This window comes from Artemia sp. Qi Xiang Cuo, chromosome 12 (genome assembly GCF_049724085.1).
Source record: "Artemia sp. Qi Xiang Cuo chromosome 12, ASM4972408v1, whole genome shotgun sequence".
NCBI classification, from domain to species: Eukaryota; Metazoa; Arthropoda; class Branchiopoda; order Anostraca; family Artemiidae; genus Artemia; species Artemia sp. Qi Xiang Cuo.
Window position 1 is genome coordinate 44,139,718 of NC_142805.1, and position 19,620 is coordinate 44,159,337.

The 19,620-nt window shown below is 36.0% G+C and overlaps 1 protein-coding gene across 1 annotated transcript in view; it reads right to left on the bottom strand.

The window, feature by feature from the left end:
- LOC148946157 (serine/threonine-protein phosphatase PP1-gamma catalytic subunit B) overlaps window positions 1–19,620 on the bottom strand; it is a 70,175-nt gene that overhangs the window by 19,736 nt on the left and 30,819 nt on the right. The window contains exons 3-4 of the mRNA XM_089098229.1: window positions 13,732–13,962; window positions 3,110–3,324 (exon numbers count right to left, since the gene is read on the bottom strand). Coding sequence (XP_088954355.1) covers window positions 3,110–3,324; window positions 13,732–13,962 — 446 coding nt within the window. The remainder of the gene's footprint in view (window positions 1–3,109; window positions 3,325–13,731; window positions 13,963–19,620) is intronic.

A 19,620-nucleotide genomic window follows, 5' to 3' on the forward strand; every position in this document is an offset into this window, starting at 1 on the left:
TACATTTGTTATATTTGAGCATATTTTTGGTAATCATTTGTGGGGTGATCGAATTTTTAAACCACAGTAGATACGTCAGGACGTTACATCTAGTACCCTGATGTCATAAGACTCTCAAAGACCCTTCCTTGAACCTCCCAAATTGAAACCTTTTATTAAGACCTGGCCTTTTAATTTAACTTGGGAACTGGACAAATGGCACAATTTTCAGTCAAGCGCAATGTTAGGTGGGAATGTCGATATCGCTTTCTTCACACCAATTCGTTTTAGTGTTAATCTGACTGGTAATTATGAATGAATGTTTTCAAAGTAAACCCGTTTCATCAATAAGAAAAAAAACGGGTTGGACGCATATATCCCTTTCCCTTTGGACGACAAAACCATGCAAGTGCTGTATCAAGTATAACTCACGACAATCTTGTTAATTTTTGTCAACTTTTTGGCATCCTTGCTTTCAATAAAAGAAATCAAGGTACTATCACTTAAATATAATAACTCCCTATGCCCGCCCCCCTCTGGATACCACCTTGATGGGATGCCGTTTCTGCTTTAAATTAAAAAAAAATAACTTTTTGGGATCCCTGCTTTCAATAAAAAAAAAAAACTCGAGATATTATCATTTAAATGTAATACCTCCCTACCCCCCCCCCCTCTGGATACCACCTTGATAGTATACCGTCTCAGCTTTCATTAGAAAAATAATTTACTTAATAATTAATTAGGACACTGTATGGTTCAAACAAACACGCAAAATAACGTTAAACACCTTAGTGTTCCTTGAAAAAAAATTGAAGGTATGAGTAAAGGGGTACAAGAAACAACAAAAATGTCGAAATTATTCATATATACCTCAAATTACTGAAAAACTGAGTCAGAGATTCGCCGTGGCATTCAACTAACTAAAAGGGAGCAAACACAAAAACCAAATTAGGCCATTAACCTATGACAAATCGCAAAATACCCAAGACAATGAACAAGTCCTATTGGGGGGCCCTGGGTCTATCAAAATATTTCAATGGTTTCTCAGGGAATTCGATATCATTTTCTTCTGTCTCCACGTTAAATGAAAAAATAATTATCTTTTTGGTATCCCTGCTTTCAATAAAATAAAATGAGCTATTATCATTTAAAAATGATAGCCCCCTATCCCCCCTGTAGGCAATAATTTACAATTTATTTATGAAGCATATTTTTGGGTAACTTCCGGTTCAATATTTAATTCCACAACCTTCTACATAGCTTAGTCTATAGCTAAATTTTGTATAAATAGAAAGGTTTTTTTTGGGGGGGGGGGTAAAAATTTTTAAGAAATAAGATTTTATCTTCTATCAGGCTCCAACAATTGTTTATTGAACATTAATAAAATGTTATCTAAAAACAGCAAAAAAAAAATCTGCAAATTTACAATTCAGCTGTAGAAACAATCTGTCGGATGTCAATTTCAAAATCCAACTGAAGGCTGGAGCTGTATAGTAGTGATTGCGTTCTATAATTCTATTCAACTGGAAAATAAAATTCTTGACTACGAATGATGTAAGAAATAGCGATTAGGAAACTGCATTCGAAATGACTTAAACTCATTTCATAAAGACGATTCTTTTTTTTGTCAACATATGAAGAACTGTGTATATTACAATATTTGCAATTGCATATTGCATCTGACTGGTTTTTATGCAAAGTAACAAAAGAGACGAAAATTAATGAACAAGAGAGTAGTGAAGAATTATGGTATGCAAAGTAATATTTGGCAGGGAAAGTCACTGGTGATAAATCACTAGGGGTGGCGCAGTGATTGGGTGATTTTCGGGGATTCGGGGAACCAAATTTTTTTCGGGGTGACGCATAGTTTTTTGGGGAAATAACCGAAAATTCGGGGATAGTGCAAGCCCTGCTTGATTTCTAATCAGGCAAATCGAAATACTAAACCACACGAGAAAAAAAAAGCTCCGACTTTGCGGTTGACGCAATAAAGAATTGCCGCAAAATTAATTTGAAGTCGACCGAACGCCGCCGCCTCTGCCTCTGCCGGCACGCCGGCGACACGCCGGCGGCGGTACGACACTTCGGCGGCGTTCGACCGGGCCTCTCGTCGGCGGCGTTCGGTCGATCTTTCGGCGCGGCGCCGGGGTCTAACTGGCCTAATTTAGCTTTTGTGTGTGCTCCCTTTTAATTAGATTCTTTGGATCTTATTGAATGCCACGGCGAATCTATGACTCAGTTTTCCAATAATTTGAGGTATATCTGAATAATTTCGACATTTTTGTTGTTGTCTTTGTACCCCTTTACTCATACCCTCAATTTTTTTCCAGGAACACAAAGCTGTTTAAGTATCCAGAGGGGAGGGGGTAGGGGGTGTATTACATTTAAATGATAATATATCGAAATTTTTTTTATTAAAAGCAGGGATCCCAAAAAGTTTTTTTTTAATTTAAAGCAGGGACGGCATTTTATCAAGGTGGTATCCAGAGGGGGGGGGGAGTGTGAGCTATCATATTTGAATGATAATACCTCGATTTTTTTTTTTAAGCAGGGGTGCCAATAAGTGCCAATAATTTTTTTTTTTTATTTAAAGCAGAGACGGTATCCTATCAAGATAGTATCCAGAGGGGGGGGGGGGCATAGGGTGTTATTATATTTAAGTGATAGTACCTTGATTTTTTTTTATTGAAAGCAGGGATGCCAAAAAGTTGAAAAGTTGACAAAAATTCTATTGATGAATAACGAAGAAGACCAGTTTCCAGCCAGCGACTTGTGAATTTTAGAACTCATGAATAGGCTCGAATCTGTTGTAAATTTAAGCTGTTATATGAGAAAATCTGATAAAAAAATGATAGTCTGCGGTCAACATTGATCGCGCCGGTGCCACCGCGCCGACATCTTACCAGCAGTACGGCACGCTGTTTTTGGCCCCGCCGCCACCGGTCTTCCCTCCATGGCGTGGCACCAGGGTCTATGTGTGTCTATGTTGGTAACTATGCACACATGATATATCTAACAAACCATAAAACGACAAAGGATGTGCTTCAATTCTTGATAACTGACCTTCAAGCAACTGTTACACAATTTCAGATCAAGTTTTGATACGATAAATAAAAGAAAATAGACTTACTTTGTCAGGGTCGGACCACAACAGGTCACATAATAGTCCCTGGTCAGGTACATCAGTTGGGCGCATAATTCTTCTGATTTGCTCCATGCTATGAAGATCAGGACTAAGCCCTCCATGACAACAGAATATTTTTTCATCAACAATGGCGGCAACAGGTAGGCAGTTAAAGCAGTCAGTGAAAGTCTTCCATAATTTAATATTATATCTTCTCTTACCTAGGAAAAAATTATATTTTTAAATCGCCCAATAAGCTAGGAGATTAATGCCATGACAAACATCGGAATCTATGAAGACAAAGATACCCTCCGCAATGGACTTGTTTTCACTACTCTGGAATGTCTTTACTCAAGACCAGGGCCGGATTTAAATCTTTGGCACCCTTAGGCCATAAATCTTTAGCGCCCCTAGAGGAGACACAGAGATTTACGGAGAATTCCCGAAAAATCCGGGGATAGCGGAAGCCTCAAACAGAAGGTAACTGATGAGTGGTGGGCCTCACTCTCAGCTACCATTCTTGGGAGACATCTGATAGTTTATAAACAGCTACGAAATTCCTGTGTTGTTTTAAAATCACCTTTCTGTGAATAAGCAACAGAGCAGCAAAGTGCACGTGGCACTTTGACGATAAATCACAGCACTCAGTTTTTATTAAGACAAAAATTGCTCGGTGTTTTTTTTTGTGCCCGTAGGCCCGGGCCTACATGTAAATCCTGGCCAGGCCAAGACCTAAGATAGCGGAATCCATATAGCTTAAATAAACAAATAATGTGGACCACTTACAGGATCATTATCTGAAATACAGGAAGTGAGCTCAGGCTCATTGTCTCATATATTACAAATCCAGAAGGAAAGGAGCGTGTGCTTCAAATGGCAACCACACATCACAAGGAACAACATACAGAAAGTTTAAAAGAGGCCATAAACAGACGAAGAAACAGAAAGGAGGTAACTGCAACCAAGGAGTCCCTGTTTTCGAACCATATCCCACTTTAAAATTCGGATTTTACGATCTCAGCTTTCTTCCTCCACATCAAATCTACAATCAAATTTATTTTCAGTTAATATACTTCAATAGTGTATGATCACAACTGGCATTACTTATTGCATAATACACAATTGCAGATACAAGCCTCAGATCAATACACTAATATATATCTAGACTAAACAGTAAAGGAAGAAACTGCGAGCTGAGATTACAAATCAATGGGCTCAAATGGTTTTAAGGTATAAAATAAAACACAGGCCGATGACAGGACAGATTACAACTATCAAAAGTCACTTTTTCCCTTGGATTAATTAAAAAAAACTTTCCGAAAAATAAGTTTTTCAAAGAAAAGTAAAGGCCATTTTAAACTTAAGCTCAGCAGATAAAAATACCTTTTAAAATTTAAACTCAAAACGACCAGAAATCACCATTAAAGAATAAATGAAACCCAAACCGAAACGAAATCAAATAAAGAATCATAGCAAATGCATACAACAAGTAATAATATAAATTAATAAATAGATCTTAAAGCGAGTAATACTTAGACTGAAGATAAAATTCGAGCTTAAAACGAAAAAAAAAAATTTCCTATTGAAACATTAATTAAACTTAAAACGAACAGAAATTAAATAAACAATCAATGCAAACAAACATACAATAGATATCAATTTAAATGAATAAGTAAACCTTAAAACGAGTGAAACTTAAATTGAATATGCAAATGAAGCTTGAAACGAACAAAAATCACCACAAACAAGAGTTTGGGTGCGACCTCCTTCTCTCACTGTAAAAGTCTAAGACCTACTGCGTCATTGGCACTTCACTCAAAACTATATAATTTTTTTTTTAATTAATTTTTGTTCGTTTTTGATAGCAAAAAATTTCGAGTTCTTGAAAATTCCTTATTTCAAAATCAAACTTAAAAAAAAATAAATCAAACATTCATCAAAATATCAAAACTGATATTAAACTAAAAATATCAAAGTGAAAAATGGGTCTGTGTCAACATCAGAGCTTTATTATATGATGTTTGAACTATTTTTAACAAAATTGCTATCTCAAATGTTTTATCGGATGGGCTTGGGGAAAAGGGCGTGGGGGGACTAGATTAAGCTTCGGTCTCTTTTGACACTTTAAAAGTGAACTAGAACATTCTACCTTCAATCAAATGAGCCCTCTCTGAAGTTTATACGAGTATCACTTCTATAAGAACCATATATATCCCCGGAGTATAACTTACAACGCCTATCCCTGGTCCCTGGGGGTTATGTTGACCCTGGAGTTTTAATGTCTGATGGTTGAACTATTTTTAAAAAAAAAATGGTCACCTGAAATTTTTATCGGATGGGTTTATCCATCCGATACACCCAAAGGCGTGGAGGGCAGGAGGGGCTAGTTACCCTGGGAATTGTTTTGACTCTTAAAAATTGAACTAGAACTTTCAATTTCCAATCAAATGAGCCCCTCTGAAGTGTATGCGAGGAAACCTTCCATAACATCCACATATGACCCCCGCCTAATACTCAACCCGCCTGCCCCGGCCCTGGGGGGGGGGGTGTCGACACAGGAGTTTTTTCTATCTGATCTTTGAACTATTTTTAACGAAATGACCATACGCAAACGAGTTAAAAGTGAAAAAATGGGTTTGTGTCAACCTCAGCGTTTTTATTATATGATCTTTGAACTATTTTTAACAAAATGGCCACCTCAAATTTTTTATCAAATGTATTTGGGGAAAAAGGGCTTGGGTGAGGGGGGGCAGTTGCCCTCGGATATCTTTTGACTCTTGAAAATTGAACTAGAACTTTCAATTTCCAGTCAAATGAGCCCCCTCTGAAGTTTATACGAGCATCCCTATCATAAGAACCATATACGCCCCCAGGACTACACTTACAACGCCTATCCCCAGGGCTCTGGGGGGCGTTTTATTATCTTATTTGTGAATAATTTCAAAAACACTGGCTATCTCAAAATTTGTAGCGGACGGGTTTAGGGAAAAAAGAGCGTGGGGGGTGGCTAGTTTACCTCTCTTGAGTCTTAAAAAGTGAACTAGAACTTTCAATTTCCAATCAAATGAGCATTCTATGAAGTTTATACGAGCATCCCTTTCATAAGAACCATACATATCCTTAGGGCATAACTTAGAATGCCATCCCCTGTGCCCTGGGGGGTTGTATTGACACCGGAGTTTTTCTTATCCGACCTTTGAACTATTTTTTTTAATGTCTATCTAAAAATTTTCGGCAGATGGGTTTGGAAAAAGAAGGCGTTGGGGGGGGGGGGGATAGTTGCCCTTGGATCTCTTTGGATCCTTGGGCCCTGGTGGGTTGTGTCAACATTGGAATATTTGTTATATGATCTTTGAACTATTTTTTACAAAATAGCTATCTTAAAATTTTTATTGGATGCTTTTGGGAAAATAGTGTTTAGGGGGTGGGGAGAGCTGGTTACCCTCCAATATCTTTTGACGCTTAAAAAGTGAACTAGAACTTTCAATTTCCAACCGAATGAGCCCTGTATGAAGTTTATACGACAATGTTGTCTATACAAACCTTATATGCCCCCAGGGCATAGCTTACAACCCTTGCCCTGAGGGCTGTGGGGGAGTTGTCATCCTCAAAGACCTAGTTTCCAGAACTTAAAACTAGGTTGAACAAATTGACCATCTCAAAATTTGTATTGGATGTGTTTGGGGAAAAGGTGGGCGTGAGAGGGGGGTTTGTTGCCCTAAAATCACTTTCGACTGTCAAAAACGGCACTAGCCATATGAACTTCAAATCAAATGAGCTATTTTTCAAGTTTATAGGACAACACGTTCTATAAAAACCATATATCCCCCAGGATTTAACTTAAAACGATTGCCCCGAGGGTTGTGGGGGAGTGTCCTTCTCAAAAACATATTTTATATCTTGAAATCCACTAAACTGAACAAAATGGCTATCTCAAAATTTTGATTGGATGTGTTTGGGGGAATGAAGGGGGGTGGGGGCTAGTTGCCCTCCTATCACTTTCGACTATTAAAAAGGGCACTAACCCTATGAATCTATAATCGAATGATGAATCTCTAACCGAATGAGACTTTTTTGAAGTTTCTACGACAACGCCTTCTATAAAAACGTTATATGCCCCCAAGGCATAACTTAAAACCCTTGTCCTGAGGGTTGTGGGGGATTGTCCTCCTCAAAAACATATTTTCTATCTGGAAATAAACTACGCTGAACAAAATGGCTATCTCAAAATTTTGATTGGATGTGTTTGGGAAAAAGGTGGGTGTGATAGGGGGGTTAGCTGCCCTCAAATTACTTTCAACTATTAAAAAAGGGCACTAGCCCTTTGAATTTCCAATCGACTGAGCCTGTTTTGAAGTTTCTACGACACCGCCTTCTATAAAAACCTTATATGCCCCCGGGGTATAACTTAAAACCCTTGCCTTGAGGGTTGTGGGGGAGTGTCCTCGTCAAAAAAAAAATTTCTATCTTAAAATCAACTACGCTGAACAAAATGAATGTCTCAAAATTTTGATTGAATGTGTTTGGGGGAATGATGGGCGTGGGGGGGGGGGGCTAGTTACTTTCTTTTGACTTTCGACTATTCAAATCACTATTCAACGACTTTCGACTATTCATACCTCCAATCACTTTCGACTATTCAAAAGGGCACTAGCCCTTTGAATTTCCAATCGAATGAGCCTTTTTTGAAGTTTCTACGGCAATGCCTTCTATAAAAACCTTATATGCCCCTAGGGCATAACTTAAAACCCTTGCCCAAAGGGTTGTAGGGAGTGTCCTCCTCAAAAACATATTTTTTATCTGGAAATCAACTACGCTGAACAAAATGGCTATCTCAAAATTTTGATTGGATGTGTTTGGAGGAATGATGGGCGTGGGGGGCTAGTTGCCGTCCAATCACTTTCGACTATTAAAAACGGCACTATCCCTTTGAATTTCCAATCGAATGAGCCCCCTTTGAATTTTCTACGACGACCCTGTCCGTATGAAGTGCCTCTGGGAAAAAAAAATAAATAATAAATAAATAAATAATAAAACATTGGAGCCGTATGGCCTTTACTATAGTGTAGTGTTGAACGCCTCTGATACCTAACTTTTCTAACAAAATTTTTAACGGCATATACAATCACCCTCTTATTATAAACAAAATCATTTATTCTGCACAGAACTACAGTCGGCTTAACACCCTATTTAATTTGTAACCCTATGAAAGAAAATTTACAAACAGTACGGCTACACAATAAAAAATGAAAATATTCATCGATGAAAAGACACCAAGAATTGTAATTTTACACAACGAAAGTATGTGCAAACGTTTTTTTTTTTTTTTTTTTTTTTTCAATGAAAAGATGCACTATTATTGTGCTTGAAAAAAAAGAAGCAAAAATATTTCTTAGTAACAATATTCACCGGGGTGAGTTAAGAGTACGCTGGGCTAATCCCAGTCACAATACACCTATAGGGCCGTATTTAGCGAAAAGGGGGTATCTCTATTATCTCTTTTTCGGGTTATGCCTCACTTGTAGGTGAGGTGAGGCTTGTCATCTGAATCATCAATTATTTTCCTTAGCAGTAAAAGCATATTTCAAGTAACAATATGTTTTACTGATCATTCTGACGAAGCCACCAAGATACTTGTTTTTCTGAAAGAATGTCGGGTCATTTCTAAACGAGGTTGGTCTTTCCACCCAGGAAATAGCTTGATTGGCATTTTGACATGCCTAATATATGCCAAACATGGTGGCAACGTTTACACTAGGCAGATAAGCAGGGGATTACTCACAAAAAGAGCACATGGTGCTGGAGCCCTTTAAAAAAAAAAGGTTTTATTTTACTAACACTTGCCCTAAATGATGCATAAAAATTTCGTATTTCCCTCTATAAAGTCGACTTTTTTCTTGACAAAGCAAATGCACATAAATCACACCTTTGGTATTAAAAAAATATGTTCTGTAACAGTATATTTTGATGGTTTCACCTCAATAAATCCTACAGTTCATGGTAAGTAACAGTAAGTAAAAAGCGACCATATATATATATATATATATATATATATATATATATATATATATATATATATATATATATATATATCAGTTATTCGTTTTCTTTGTTGGTTCAGTTTGTTGTAGTTTGTATCTTCTTTTTTTTCTTCTTTCAAGTGCTCAGTCTTGTTGTGCCTTGATTCAAATAACTTCAATATATATATATATATATATATATATATATATATATATATATATATATAGAGAGAGAGAGAGAGAGAGAGAGAGAAAGAGAGGTATCCAAAACTTATATACATAGACTCTCATAGATTCAAAAGCCATACTACTGCACAGACTCTTCTGATCCCTAAAGGTTAAAAGTTAAATTTTTTTTGGCCGGAATTATCAGACTTAGCACAAGAGATCCAAAGGAAGTGGAAGATAATTTGATAAGTCTGTATTTATGAGGAAGAATGTATTTTAACTGATTACACAATATGGCTGAAGGAGTAGCAAACTCTAATTATAAAAACGGTAGTCTCAACCGGGAATCGGTATACAAGATAGTTCTAACTTTCAACTAGCTATATTTTCTGAATTCTTAGATGGTTTCGGAAAAAAAGCTTGTCTAAAATATAATAAAAGCGGGAGAGACTGAAGGGAGAGGCTGTCTTCCTCAAACATGCCTATAGGAAAATTTCTGTTCGCTTCTAATTGAGAACGTCTCTCTTTACTTTAAAGATACTTTAGTATAAAAAGAAAGCAACACCAAAGTAACAACAAGCCAACATAGGAATTCACCGATTTTTCTTAGTGGAGAATGAGATTGATACAAATTATACTTTGTTGTTTGTGCTTAAACATTGATGCAGTGGCTAGAATCAAAAACAAAAACGCAACTTGTTTGGAAACCAACAGTTGCGAAGGTCTGGCAGTCATAATTGCCGTATTACTTTTGTCCAAGTTTTCAAGAATAGAAAAAGACCGAAGTCTTACAATTTTCTGCACGGAACAATGGGCGCCCATATGGGGGCCAGAGGGGGCCTCTAGCCCCCCTCTGGCTGAATGATGTTACCTTATATTTTATATGTATTTGTTTTGAGATTGCTATTATACAGCATTGGAAGTACCGATTAGACCAGGTAAGCCCCCCCTAAAGATCAGCTTATGGGCGCCCATACACGGAACCCCGGATCAAATTACTGAGCATGTCTGTGTAAAAAATGGCTTTAATCTAAGGGTGATACTGGGCTGGATTTCTGAAGCTTTATCAGGCTGATCTTCCGAGAGGCTTGGAATTTGTTTTCAAATATCGCACAGCGATTCAGGTACAGCCGGTATATTTACATTGAAAAAGCACTCACTGAAAAGAGATACGAAAAAAGCGAATATGAATTAATCATATCTTAAACCCTACTGTTTTCTCTTCAACAACAAATACAGGATAAATGTAAAAACTGGTAGAACTTTTATATAGTAACTATCTATGGAGTAACTTATGTCTAATAAACACAATAAAAAAAACCAAAAATGCGGATTTTTAGCTTTAGTATTGTTCAACATTTCAATCCAACTTATTTGGCATTATTCGAAATATGCTGATAAAGTATATAAACAGAAATAAAAAATTTTGACGACTGCATAAAAATTCATAGATTGTATGACTTATGATAATAAGGATGCTTAAGTTCTTGGATAATGAGAATAGCAACTTTTTATAACTGTATAGAACTGCTAATTTCGGAGACCACACTGCCTTTCCATGACGATAAATAAAAGTTCAAATAGGGATAAAAATACTTTTGATAGACAGTGATAACTTTCATAAACAGTGATAAATTTCACAAAAATACTAGATATGCAGCTTTATTACTTATGAGGGTAACTGCATATGTGACCGAAATATCTAGTATTTTTGTGAAATTTATCACTGTTTGTGACAGTTATCACTGTCTAATGAAAGGATTTTATCCCTATTTGAACTTTTATTTCTTGTATAGACCTGGATGCTCAATCCAACAGTGACAGGAACAAGAGTTATCCATTTACCGAATTCATCTTGCTAGAGCTAAAATGAACACCTATTTTATCATGATATAATGATAAAATGAATATCCCAGGACTGAGATCCCCCTCATTAGTTTAAAAATGCATATTGACCACGGCACAAACCAACCTGCATTATATGTAGATATTTCTACTTCAGCTTTTTGCTACACCATGCGTTGCTTATAACAATGATGTAGAAACCAAAATATGCTCGTTTTTTTCACAATTTTGGTGGATTTGAGCTTAAGTAAGTAAGTATGACGGCATTAGACCCTTAAGGTCCAAACCAGCAGTGCTAATCTCTGTTTTGTTGCCCCTCATCCAGGAAGTGCAATCGGGGACTGGGGACCAACCATCGTGTGCTTTCTCACACCCTTCCAGCTTACCTTCCCCAGATTTCTCCAGGTACGCATATTGTGTAGGGTAGACTCTAGCTAAGCTTACAGAGTCAGACCACTGACCTGCGTCCCAAACCCAAATAACTGGCCATGCCAGAGATCGAACCACGCCTTGGACAAAGAATTATCAACCCAACGCACGTCCACTTAGCCAGGAAAGAATTAGGAAAGAAAAATAATAAAAATGTTTAATTCAACGACAAAACGTCCTCTTTCAAAAACTTAGGCAATTTTAATGTCAGATAAATAATATTTTTACAACAATACTATATGATTACTCTCTATTTTACAAAAATAAAGATATAAACCCACTGATTGCCTGTGAAAAAATAAGTTAAAGTGAAACTTTATGCCCTATTAGATACTGAAAAAAGCGAGCAGGTGTGAGCAATTAGTTTTTACAACACTTTGAGCTTACACAAATTAAAGTAATAAAACCAAAATCACATATGATAATCACTAAGATTTCACTGTAGGCAAAACAAGACATTGCCTTCGACAGTAATTTTTTAGTTGAAAGATCTTAAGCCGATCTGGCCAGTCATGACAAAAAACTAAAAAACAGAGAAAAAACGACCCACGAGACTGCGGCCAGTAGAGAGAAAAGATGAAAAGCTAAAACAACGCGAATATTTCGCCTGTATTAAATCTAGGCGTCTTCAGCACAAGAGAAACGAAGATAAAAACCAAACTAAACTAAAAACAAATAAAACCACCACCAATAAAATACAACTGTCGCAACTGATCCACGTTGGGAAAAGTCAGTTGTTTTGGTGTTCTCATCGAAGTAACTCTGATAGTTTATTTTCCCTAAGTGGAAAATAAGCTACGTTTTTAGTTTTAGTTTTTTTTTATCTTTGTTTCTCTTGTGCTGAAGACGCCTAGTTTTGATACAGGCGAAATATCCGCACTGTTTTAGTTTTTCATCTTTTCTCTCTACTGGCCGCAGTCTTGTTTTTCGTTTTTTTCGTCTTTATTAGAATTTTTAGTTGGGATTTTACATGACAGTAAATTTGAGTTGATGAGAATTTCAATCAGATATCAGGAAGTCGTAGCCATAATCTCAACTCTTCTTCGCTCTGATAGAAGAGGACCATCATAGCAATTCATTCATGAAAATGAATTCATTCAAGGCTAAGTAGTTGGCATTTTGATGCTACACAAAAGATAACGTGATGCTAAAAGGTATCGAATCAAATTAAATTCTTATTGACTGGAGATTAAGAGTCACACAAAATCTCCATAACAGCTACATTCACAAAATAGCTCTTTGAGCAGAGCAGAGTACACCCCGTCAAGAATACCTAAAAATGAGCTTCTCCAGACGATCCATCACCTTCTGTATTAGCCTCCCACCAAATATAATTCTGAAAATCCCTATCTTGAAGCATTCAAGCCGAGGTACAACAAATACATCAAAGCTGAATATAAAATGGGGATGGACAACTAGCATATCATCATTGTTGATGGAGCTGCGAACATTGTGTTATTCAAAAAGAAAAAAAAAATCCCATAATCACCCTGTTATCAATGTAATCAGTATTATTGCGGCAGATCCTCTTGTGGTTTCTACCCCAACAAATTACCAAAACCTACAGGTTTCGGCAAATGTAATTTAATTGAAACAGAATGAAGAAAAAACATACAAAGAACAATTAGATGAATAAGAAAATTAAGACTTTCAGGTTCTTATTGATCTGAGATTAAAAAAAGGGATCTCATATTCAAAAAATATCCATGGCATTGGCTGATTGACGCACATTCAAGGTCAATTAGTCAAAATCAAGGGAGGGGACAATTTTTTCCAAAAGTAAATACAAAAATAGTATTTTTTTTTCAAAATCTTGGAGGGGAAGGAATGAACCCCAAATTCAAAGAGACGCCACTGGCCAATTCGATAGATGAATATCAAACCAATACGAAATCAAAAATAGATGATGACCATACGAAATCAAAAATAGATGGAGGTTTGATTAATAAATATCAGCAGAACATTTAATTGTAACAGCATAGAGATAAAAAAATTTAGACAATTAAGCTGTGTTAAGCAAACAATCCCCATTGATATATACAAATGATCGTCTCTTACTAGGTTGCTAGCTGCCACTGCAACCTGGATGAACAAATAATTCAATTTGCATATATTTTAACAGATAGTTATACAAATCATAAAAATGTTCAAAAACAAAGATCTTACATTCATCATAAAATCCATAGATTCGGTTGATAGAAGCGCATTCATGGTTTCCTCTGAGCAGAAAAAAGTTTTCAGGATATTTGATTTTATAGGCCAGCAATAAGCAAATTGTCTCCAAGGATTGTTTCCCTCTATCCACATAGTCACCAAGGAATAAATAATTGGACTCGGGTGGGAAGCCGCCATATTCAAATAACCGTAATAAGTCGTAATACTGTCCGTGTATGTCACCTGCAAAAAGATTTGACCAATAGATTGGCAAAAGATAATAGTTAAAGAATACGGCAAAAGCCCCAAACTTCCATGATAACTTTGTCCGCATTCTTGCTAAAAACGGATCTTTTTGGAAATCATGGAGATTCCTGGATTATAAATCTGCCATAGTTGCAGGCCACTAGCCTGTAAAGTGGACCACCGTCGGGATCGCGGCTTTTAATCTAGTTTTCAAACTTGAGGATAAATAGATTCACACTGCACAGCCACATAACAAAAGAAATAGCACCGTCATATCGTAAAACTACTCTTTTTTTTACATTATTTATATCTTCTTTTTTTCTTCCCCTTTTTGAGCCTAAATAAAACTGATATTCGAGTTCTTATTTTTGAAACAGTTCAGACAGTAAAAAATGCCAAAAATACAACAAGGTATTCGCAGTGCAAGATTTTTTTTTCTCTGTTTCTTCCGAGTCATATCGTCATTTCTGGAAACATTAATCCGGAAACCAAATATTTTTTTCATTAAATTTTGATTTTGATAAGAAAAAATTTGGTCATTCGCACATATAGAAGGGTCTACCAGATCTCTGGCAAAGTTCGCAAAAAATAATAGCTAGCGTTTTTGTTTGCCAATTAAAGATCAGAACTCGGAGCAACCTCTGCAACCGCTACATTCTTGTCATCTGTACCATTAAGATGGATTACTTGAATGTAAAGTCCCCTTTTCAGGCACCTGGTTTGAAGTGAATTCGACAAAAAATCGTTTTCAGGTTCTCCGCGATCAACGCAGCGAAACTTTAAAGCATTTTCATCTTATTGTTTCTAAGCGTGTTGGACAAGGGCCCTTCAAAATTATAACGCGCCAGAATAGCATGGTTGAACACGGGTTCTGAAAGATCTGAAACAATAATCTGCACAACCGGAGTCGAATTCCGTGTTAGAAGTGGTGTTGCCCGAAAACAGTGTTTAAGAGAAATTTAGAGGCCAGCCAATAGATATCATGACTTGTGCAACTCCAACCTAGGGGCATTGTTGCTGCAACACTGTGCTGCCTTGGCAACAGAGTTCTAGTTATTAACTTTATCAGTAGGCATATAATACAGATATTAGGTCTTCAGAGACAAAATCAAACATAAGCGTTATTATATTAACAGAGTACGATGCATCTCTACTGCGTTTTATCTTTTAGAAAGGGGGTATAAACACAACTAAATGAGTTAAACATAGAAGTCTTTTTATTTTTATTTTTTTTCAAGCTATTCCAACTTTACATAACCCGTGTTTGCTTGAAGATCACGTTGTTTTGAAAATATATGCATTAATATATTACAAACACAGCCACATTACTAGCTGCATGCATAGCTAGATATGTGGTGCTAGTCTCATTAACTACCACTATATGTTGCACAGACCATTACTAGCCACATTACTAGCTAACACAGCCACATTGCTAGCTGCATGCATAGCTAGATATGTGGTGCTAGTCTCATTAACTACCACTATATGTTGCACAGGCAGTAGTTAAGTGACTAGCATTTCAATACAAGAGTCATAAAAAGCAAGTTTTTTCTCGTTTTCCAGCTTATGGTATTGGAGCTAAAATTAATGAGGATTGAACAGCCCAAATACGCCAAAGCTTTTCAATCTGATAAAATAAAGCGCAGACAGAAGCTTTGACTTAATTTGTGTTACTGATTAGCCTGTACCAACTCCAAATCTTGTTCAAGAAGTATCTGTACATCACCAATATAATTTTTCCACTTCCTTTTTTGGTACGCTGTCCTTTCCCGAAAATTGTAATACGTTTCGTTGGTTCACCAAAGTTTTACACTCTAATAAAACGTCAAAAATTATTTTATTTAATATAAAAATTACTACTTTTCTCATCCAATATCTTTTCGTGATCAAAAAGTTAAGGCAGGAATTTGCTTTTTACTGCCCGCAATGTTTAAATCATATCCCCTTGCCAATTGTGACTTTTTTTTATCTTGACCAATATGTTTTGGATATGCAACAATTTATATCACAATTCGAAATGAAACAGATTTTTAATTTTCTAATAACTAGAGCTTTTTAGCAAAAATTTTAGGCGTTTGGGTTTCTTTTTTTTTAATTGCTGGCGTTTCAGACAAAGCAAAACTTACTGTCCCTATAAACTGTAAACAATAGAACATTGGACTAAAATTTGAAAGCCACTTTCATGAGAAGCCTAAGAATTAGTCAGCTTCTATAATTGGTCTAAAAGAGTTGTGGAGATTCGGAATATGGAAAGGTATAATACTAAAGGCAGTGATCCAATCTAAATTTAGAAACTACCAAACTGGCATAAAAGCAACATGTCATTAATTTAGTTTCAGTCGATTAATTTTTGTCTTTTACGGTAGACTTGGCATGGATGTGATCAGATTTACAAGATAGTCATCTGTGCATATTCTAAATGCGTTAGCTTTCAGCTTCAAGACAAAGATATTGAGGAGCTATTTCAGATGTTGACTCATTGACAAAAAGACTGGAGCCGTGGCGAAAGAATATTAACCATGGCGAATACAAACATACATATATATGCATATAGTCCGTTGATTTTGAATTGAAAATCAAGTATTTTGCAGTAGCCATCAAGACATGGCTAATTGTAGAAAAAGCCAAGACAGATAGTCTGAGTAATTGATAGGCATATGTTAAATGGCGGGAGTAAGTATGACTCTCTTACTGGACAAATACTTGTATGTTAGTATCACAGTTCATATAATTATCCAGTAAGCTTATCGCAGATCATTTCTGGTCTTCGTTCTCGGTGCGAACAAAAAGCTCCTCCCACTTATTTCTGCATTAGCGGGTTAGTATGAGAAATGGTTACAACGTGCATTGTTCGTAATTGCGAAAGCAGAAAAAAACTTGGTGAGCCAGCCAAGTGGTTTGCAAGTGTCCCATCTCACAGGTATGAATTAATTTATATACAAATTATGACTTAATCTATTATTTACATACAGTGGACTCAAATGATTGGCCTATGTAGGATTTTGTAAAAAAGGAGGTTGGGGGTTGATGAAATTTGTGAAAATAAGGATTTTTTTTCTTCTAATAACTGGTGGAAGAGGAGTGATGGTGTCAGAGGTAGATGCAGGATTACGTTCGGGCCGGGAGCTGCAAAGTAGGATGATTTAACAAACTTGAGTTAGGAAAAAGTTTAAGGAAAACAAAATTGTGTTAGTTAGGGAATTTAAAATGCTTTAGAGTCCTTTGCAAGATTAACCCTCGCTCCCCCCCTCGGGATCCACAACAGGATAGTTCATCATTTTTTTACAAGTCGTGATATTTATTTTATCAGATTGTACTTACTGTGATATTTTAAATATATAGTTAACTGTTTTGGCTGAGAGCGTAAATATGACTAGTTTTGTTTTCAATCAATGTTTTCATAGGAAATGGGCAGACCTTTCCTGAACTTTAAACAATAAACACCTCTGTTTGAAAATCTTTGCACTTTCTGAATTTAGATAGCGATAAGGGTTCCTGATTGATTACCGCCATACCAATTATTCTCCTTTCCTTTTTTATTCTTTAATAATAATTTCTAGTCGTTTTGAATTTGAATTATTGTAGGCTTCTATTTCTACTGATCTTAAGTTTAATATGGCCTTTACTTTTCTTTAAAAAAAAAAAACTTTCTTTTTCGTAAAGTTTTCGTAGCGTATATATATATATATATATATATATATATATATATATATATATATATATATATATATATATATATATATATATATATATATATATATATATATATATATATATATATATATATATACGCTACGAAAACTTTACGAAAAAGAAAGTTTTTTTTTAAAGAGAAGTAAAGGCCATATTAAACTTATGATCAGTAGAAATAGAAGCCTACAATAATTCAAACTCAAAACGACCAGAAATTATTATTAAAGAATAAAAAACAGCTCCTCTCATTTGATCTGCCATCAGCGGTCCAATTACCCTGGAACACGCATTTTGGCAGAAACTTTCTCAAAATGTCTTTGAACCCAACTTGAGACTTCGAAACCTATTTTTAATTCCTAAAAACATCTAATAATAACATTACACTACTAACTGCCGATTTTCATGTATGTATTGGAATAAACTAATTTCAAATTAGTTTCTTCATTTTAGTGTTCCAACGTTGAAGCCAAGCCCAGTTTCGTGTCCAAGAGAAATCTGACTTGTCTACCCGTGAAAAGATCTGATACCGCCTATGTTTATATCTGCAAAAACGTTCTCCGGAGCACTCGCACCCCGGTCCGGGTTTTTATAATGGGTGAGATAGGGAATGATCATACTGGATAATTATATGAACTGTGGTTAGTAGATAATAACTCCCACGTTCATCAGATGTTCATAAAAAATTTTGAACATGTCACACCTTGCTGAAACCAGAGTCGTGCAAAGATTACCAATCTGTGTAATATTGAATGGCCTGAAAATATTCCATGGTTTTCAGCTCCTTTCTATAGCCCTCAGCTTTTCATGTACAGACATTTTGCACTTCTTTCTACTCGTAGTCATTCACGAATGTATATATATATATATATATATATATATATATATATATATATATATATATATATATATATATATATATATATATATATATATAGACCCCGGCGCCGCGCCGGCGGATCGACCGAACGCCGCCAACAAGAGGCCCGGTCGAACGCCGCCGAAGTGTCATAACGACACCGGCGGGCCGCCGCCGGCAGCGACAGAGGCGGCGGCGTTCGGTCGACTTTAAATTGTTTTTGCGGCAATTCTTTATTGCGTCAACCGCAAAGTCGGAGCTTTTCCTTCTCGTGTGCTTTTGTATTTCGATTTCCCTGATTAGAAATCAATCAAAGCTTACAATATCTCCGAATTCCTGGGTATTTTCGCGAAAATCTATGCGTCACCCCGAAAAAAAAATTTGGTTCCCCGAATCTCCGAAAATCACGCAATCACGGTGCCACCCCTAGCGATTTATCAGCAGTGATTTTCCCTTCCAAATATTACTTTGCATAACATAATTCTTCACTACTCTCTTGTTCGTTAATGTTCGTCTCTTTTGTTACTTTGCATAAAAACCAGTCAGATGCAATATGCAAGTGCAAATATTGCAATATACACAGTTCTTCATATGTTGACAAAAAAAAAGAATCGTCTTTATGAAATGAGTTTAAATCATTTCGAATGCAGTTTCCCAATCGCTATTTCTTACATCATTCGTAGTCAAGAATTTTATTTTCAATTTGAATAGAATTATAGAACACATTCACTACTATACAGCTTCAGCCTTCAGTTGGATTTTGAAATTGACAGCCGACCGATTGTTTCTGCAGCTGAATTGTAAGTTTGCAGGTTTTTTTGCTGTTTTTAGATAAGATTTTCTTAATGTTTAATACTCAATTGTTGAACGCCTGATAGAAAATACAATCTTCTTTCTGAAACATTTTCCCCCCCCCCACAAAAAAAACTACTATTGAGATAAGATTTAGCTATAGACTAAGCTATGTACAAGGTTGGGGAATTAAAGATTGAACCGGAGTTACCCCAAAAATATGATTCATAAATAAATTGTAAATTATTGCCTATGGGGAGGGGATAGGGGGCTATCATTTTAAATGATAATACCTCATTTTTTTTTATTGAAAG